The sequence below is a fragment of the Oncorhynchus nerka genome, linkage group LG5 (genome assembly GCF_034236695.1).
Source record: "Oncorhynchus nerka isolate Pitt River linkage group LG5, Oner_Uvic_2.0, whole genome shotgun sequence".
NCBI lineage: Eukaryota > Metazoa > Chordata > Actinopteri > Salmoniformes > Salmonidae > Oncorhynchus > Oncorhynchus nerka.
Window position 1 is genome coordinate 65,921,970 of NC_088400.1, and position 6,617 is coordinate 65,928,586.

The following is a 6,617-nucleotide window of genomic DNA, read 5'->3' on the forward strand; positions in this document are numbered from 1 at the left end:
ACAGACTCTGGTTTGATTCCAGGCTGTATCACAACTGGCCGTGATTAGAAGTTCTATAGGGCGGCGCACATTTGGCCCAGCGTCGTCCGGGGATAGGGTTTGGCCAGGGTAGGCCGTCATTGTAAATAATAATTTGTTCTTTAACTGACTTGCCTAGTTAAATAATATCATTGTCTACCGCCACCTGTTGGGAGGAAACTAGAAATACAATCATTCACTTGAGAACTATCTTTAATTAGATGTTTATAAAAAGCTAACTGGAATCTATTCGTATATGTTTTTTATACGGCAATCGTTAAAGTTTTAGAAAGTTTTTGCGCACCTTTCCTACGTCATCATGATGGAAAAGCGGAAGCGGAAACAACTATTTGGCACAGTGTTTGCAAATCTTCTGGTGTGAGCATCAACGTCAATTAATTAACTTATTTACTCCCTAAAATGGCTCTTGAATCAAGAATCACACAAGAAGAGATTCGAAAAATCCCCGAAAAGCCTATCGACCGAGAAAAGGTAGCTATAAGCGTTTTATCTTCGCTTGTGAGACAGCAATTCGTTAACGTAACGTTAGCTAGCATTAACGAGCCTGCTGTGCTAACAAACGCAGCTGCACTGCTTGAACTGTGCAAGTGACTCACACTTAAAACTCAACTAATTGGTTGTAGTTCTGTAAGTGGCTATACAGGCATTTAATATTTTTTCCTGCTACCACATTTTCTAGGAGACTAGCCACGTGCCTGTCTAACCAGTTAACTAACTAACTGTTTGTGTGTCTATAGACTTGTCCTCTTCTGCTGCGGGTATTTACGACCAACGGTGGCAGGCATCACAGAGGGGACGAATTCGCACGAGGACAAGTTCCTTCAAGTGAGCTGCAAATCTACACATGGTAAGAAGATATACATGGTTGGCTGCACCTAGGGTCTAGAGCGTTGGGCCAGTAACCCAAAGATTGCTAGATCGAATCCCCAAGGAGACCAGGAAATAATCTGTAGTTTGCCCCTGAACAAGGCAGTTAACCCACTGTTCCTAGCCCGTCATTGTAAATTAGAATTTGTTCTTAACTGACGTACCTAGATAAATAGAGATTTTTAAAAATGTGATAGCCAGTGCTCGAATTGGACAGAAATAAGTGCCAGGGTTGTGCCGAAAATCTTCCCTTTGCCAGAATTCACCCTGGGTGAATTCATTGGGTGCTTATATTTAGGTGCAGGAGTGCCACAATACATTTGAGCTAATATTCTATAAGATGTGCATGAACTCAAGGAGTAAAAAATGTGGTACTGACATTCTGCTCTGCCCAAGTTGAGCACTGGTGGTAGTGTTGTGTGTGGTATACAGGGTACCATGGCTACATAGTTTTGATTATTGTTGTGACATGATGTTGTGTCCTTCTCCTGAAGGATGGATGCCTCGCTAAAGGAGCTGACCAGCCTAGTGAAGGAGGTGTACCCTGAAGCTCGGAAGAAAGGAACACACTTTGGTTTCGCCATCGTTTATCCTGAGCCCAAAAGAAATGGCTACAGGTTAGTATACTACTCTCCGGCCCTAGCTTAAAGGTAGAGTCAGCGATATGACAGAGGCACAAAGTAAACAGTAGTGGGTGTCAGTCATCTGCAGATACTGTGAGAGCGAAGTTTTGCATCTTGCACATCTCAATATCTGTGGTGCTGCTCGTGGCAATGTCATTTTGTTGGATCTACCTTCAGAGCAACTGGGCTCTTGTAGATTGAAGTCAGGCTATGCTCTATAATCTTGGACACAGGGTGTGCACGGTTTTGTTCCAGTCCAGTACTAACACACCAGGGTTTCTGTTAGGAAAATGTGGCGCCGGACAACATGACCGGGAAGATTTGAAAATCTGTCTATATGGCAGAGGCTGGTGATCTCGTGTTAGTAGACTTTTATATTCGATAACATTTTAATTTAGGTTTTTATGATGAACCACTTCACAATGATTTTGAGAAACAAAAACGTTATTGAAATGAAACTGGTCCATGAAAATGAGTATCTGGAAATATAACTAGCAGGCAGAAGGTTAGAAATGGTAGGATAAATTGTAAGCTTCCCCAAACTTGATACTCACGCGCTGCCTATGAAGCCTTTATAAAATAATTGCTGTCGTTTCCATTGTCGGATTTTGCCTGTAGGCTACTTTGAAGCAAGGTAAGACATGTCTCATAATATTAAATAAAATATTCAGGTTTCAAACAATTAAGTATTTAAAAAGCAAAATACATACTGCCTCCAGCTCACATTGTAAAGTGGTGGATGACGCGCTGATAGCCTGTTGGCCTGCACTTTCATAGTGAATGGGAGGCGCACTTCAATTACCAGTTGAGAAATAAAAATGGTAGCTCTCTTTAATCGTGTACCAAAACTGTTAACATGCAATTGCATTTAGAAATTGTTGTGCATTGAATGGGCTGATAAATCACGTTTTACTCCAGCAGTAACCAGTTGAGCTGCAGGAGAAATCCCGCTTAAAATAGGCTGTGTATGCATTTGTGATAGTTGTATTGGATAAATAAGCTACACAATGAATAACAAATACACACAGGACAACTTGAATTCCACTAAATTATTCAAATGAACCTATAGACTGATAAGCATCTGTCAAATGTATTTCCATCCACTGGTTTTAACATCAATGATTAAAAAGTAATATTTTGCAACTGGATTTTTTAAAAACATTTTGGCTGGCAACATTTATTGGCTTCATTTTTTTTTTCTAGCTAAAAGCTGGCATTAGCTGGCTAATGGATACCCTGTAACACACCTGACTTAATTAAAGTGAGACTCAGCGACATGATGTCACGAGCAGCAGGATCAACTGCAGGTTTTTCAGATGAGTGCAGTGCAAGATGTTGCACTGGCAAAAGAATATCTGCGTAGGTGCACTTCATGCTGCTGCATTACTGACTTATCCTAAAATGTATTCAACATCCCATAATGATATAGAAAATCAGGTTTTATTTGTAAAAAAAATAAAAAATAATAATAAATATGTATATATACTTTACAGAAGTATTCAGACCCTTTACTCAGTACTAGGTTGAAGCACCTATGGCAGCGACTACAGCATCAAGTCTTCTTGGGTATTATGCTACAAGCTTGGCACACCTGTATTTGGGGGGTTTCTCCCATTCTTCTCTGCAGATCCTCTTAAGCTCTGTCAGGTTGGATGGGGAGCGTCACTGCACAGCTATTCTCAGTTCTCTCCAGAGATGTTCGATCAAGTTCAAGTCCGGAATCTGGCTGGGCCACTCAAGTACATTCATAGACTCCAATGCAGTCACTCCTGCATTGTCTAGGCTGTGTGCTTAGGGTCGTTGTCCTTTTGGAAGGTGAGCATTCGCCCCAGTCTGAGGTCCTGTGTGCTTTGGAGCAGGTTTTCATCAAGGATCTCTCTGTACTTTGCTCCGTTCATCTTTCCCTTAATCCTGACAAATCTCCCAGTCCCTGCTGCTGAAAAACATCCCCACAGCATGATGCCACCATACTTCACCGTAGGGATGCTGCCAAGTTTCCTCCAGATGTGAGTCTTGGCATTCAGGCCAAAGAGTTCAATCTTGGTTTCATCAGACCAGAGAATCTTATTTCTCATGGTGTGATAGTCCTTTAGGTGCCTTTTGGGAAACTCCAAGTGGACTGCCATGTGCTTTTTACTGAGTGGCGGCTTCCGTCTGGCCACTCTACCATAAAGGCCTGATTGGTGGAGTGCTGCAGAGATGGTTGATTTTCTGGAAGGTTCTCCCATCTCCACAGAGGAACTCTGGAGCTCTGTCGGTGACCATCGGGTTCTTGGTCACCTCCCTAACCAAGGCCCTTCTCCCCCAATTGCTCTGTTTGCCAGCTCTAGGAAGAGTCTTGGTGGTTCCAAACTTATTTCATTTAAGAATGATGGAGGCCACTGTGTTCTTGGCCATCTTCAATGCTGCAAAAATGTTTGATACCCTTCCCCAGATCTGTGCATCGACACAATCCTGTCTCGGAGCTCTACGGACAATTCCTTTCGACCTGGTTTGGTTTTTGCTCTGACATGCACTGTCAACTGTGGGACATTTTTATATAGACAGGTGTGCCTTTCCAAATCATGTCCAATTGATTTTACCACAGGTGGACTCCAATCAAGTTGTAGAATCTCAAGGATGATCAATAGGAACAGGATGCACCTGAGCTCAATTTCAAGGCTCATAGCAAATGATCTGAATACTTATGTAAATAAGGTATTTTTTTAAAATAAAATTTAAAAAATAGCAAGAATCTTTTAAAAAAACAACTTGTTTTCGCTTTGTCATTATGGGGTTTTGTGTGTAGATTGATGAGGAAAACAATTAATTTAATACATTTTAGAATAAGGCTGTAACATAACAAAATGTGGAGAATGTCAAGAAGTCTGAATACTTTCCGAATGCTCTGTAGTTGTTGCGGAAGTCGGCCAGACATTGCTGTTTGCTTTGTGCATTGCTGACTACCTTAAATCAAGAGCTTGGTGGTCAGTGGATTAGGTAAATCGGCTGTTTGCCTTTTTAAAAGTATTTAAACATGGCCTCAGTTGTTTGATTGGATGATGTCATTATGAAAGTACTGTTGTCTCACCCACGGTCTCTATGGTTACAGAGTGAAAGACATCGGCAACACTGTGTCAGGCAGGAAGGGGGAAAATGACTCCATGACGCTACAGTCGCAGCGCTTCCAGATAGGAGACTACCTGGACATAGCCATCACACCACCCAATAGAGCCCCCCCACTTAACCCACGCATGGGCATGGGGAGGCCCTTCTGAACGCATCCACACCTGAACATAACCATCATATCACAAAACCCAAAGCCACCTCTAAACATACATAAAGCCTTTCTGATCACACTGACTGACTCTTACCATCTCTCAGGAGACTACCGTGACTTTCAATAGGGCCATCCTTCAGATTTCACTGTCCCCCACATACATGCTTTTTTTGGGGCCTTTTTATCTTCTGATAGATTATATTTATCAGACATGCATGTTAATTTTTTACCCTCTTGTCTCCCATCTTGGATAATGTGAAATAAAGTTGCCGTCTTTCGTCTTAAAACAATTTCTGTCATTCCTTTTTATAACAATACCAGCAGATAGTGTTTGTGTAATGCCTTGTCTGGTGTAGTTGGGGTTGTTGCAGTGTCATGATGGTTCCTATAGGGGGCAGCATTAATACACATACTGTTAACCCAGTCTAGACCCCTTCCCACTAGAACAGAGGAAGCCATCTGGGGCCTTGTTTCCTTTCATCCCAGCTCATCTGTTTCCAAAGGCTTCTCTTGGAATGTTTCTTTTTTTTTCATCCGTAATATACTTTCTTTTTTTTGTTGTCCCCCCCCTCCTTGTGAAGAGTGATGTAATAAAGCTGTTGGCATGGTGATTACTAGACCCCTTATTTCTGGAATCCAGCTGTAATGAGGACGGAACATCAGGGCTGGCGAGCGCATCACAGATATGATGGATCCCTGTGGTCCTGCAGAACCAAACCTGTACTGTCATCTAGGCCAGGGAATCCCTCTGCCATCTGCTCATCTGGCCTGGATCCAGTTATTGAATCTGATGTTTTATATTGATGAATGTCTCTTATACTATACTTCACTTAGGAGAGACCTTATAGACATATCAGTTGCCAGTAATTCTAATTGTTCTATATCTATGATCGACTCTACCAATAAGGATGTTCTGGGCCCATAGCTACAAAGCGTCTCAGAGTGCTGATCTAGGATCCGTTTGGCCTTTTAGATCATAATTAAAATATATGGACAGGTCCTAGATCAGCACTGCTACTCTGAATTGCTTTGTGGACATGGGACCAGGTCTTGATTTTTTTTTTGCACTTGACTAAATTCTGATGTAGCTTAAAAAAATGATTATTTAAAAAAAGTGACAATGGCTTTCTTTCTAATGTAATACTCCTCAGTGAGTTTGAAGACTTGTTTTGAAACCTGCTTCTGTCTCTGCGTTCTAAGGTCTGCGATGATTGATAATGCATCACTGCTAATGTTGTCAGTCATTAATTCACATTAGACACTGCTATCATTGGATGCAGCAGACTGAGAAAAGGTTATGACACCATTGAGGGTTTTATTAGAGATGAATATTTGCACATATTAAATAAGAATCAAGTATGACATTAAAACATGGCCATATAGGGTGTTTACAGCTGTGTCCCCTGAGGGACAATAATGTTTTTCTTATCTTACATCTCTCGTATCTGCATAAGGCATCCCGATTTGTTTGTGGTGGTTGTCAACATTGTCTATGTGGCGACACATACCTTGCAGTGTAAGTTGGTGCATATTTCCTGAAGATATTCATCTGAGGCTAAGCGGTTTTGATGTGACTTTCCCCTTTCATTCCTCCAATGGTTTCTACAGGGAACAGACACAAAACAGTGACATGCTGACCACCGAATAACCCACAGTCAGGAGCGTTGTAGTATAATGCTTCTAGGTTAGGCTAATTTACAGCATCGTTGATCTATTGATTCTCAGATATACTGGAACAACCCCGGAATAGGTTGTCATGTCAGATCAGTGGTCCAGTCACTGAGGTTATTGAGCCAACTATATACTGTAATAGCGTAATGGGTATTGTG

At 41.6% G+C, this 6,617-nt stretch overlaps 1 protein-coding gene across 1 annotated transcript; it reads left to right on the forward strand.

The window, feature by feature from the left end:
- Positions 1 to 345: 345 nt before the first annotated feature.
- Positions 346 to 5,399, forward strand: LOC115129842 (histone deacetylase complex subunit SAP18-like). The gene is made up of 4 exons (XM_029660593.2): positions 346 to 510; positions 777 to 886; positions 1,401 to 1,523; positions 4,621 to 5,399. The coding sequence occupies exons 1-4, from the start codon at positions 439 to 441 to the stop codon at positions 4,784 to 4,786; spliced, it is 471 nt and encodes a 156-aa protein (XP_029516453.1). The 5' UTR covers positions 346 to 438; the 3' UTR covers positions 4,787 to 5,399.
- Positions 5,400 to 6,617: the final 1,218 nt, after the last annotated feature.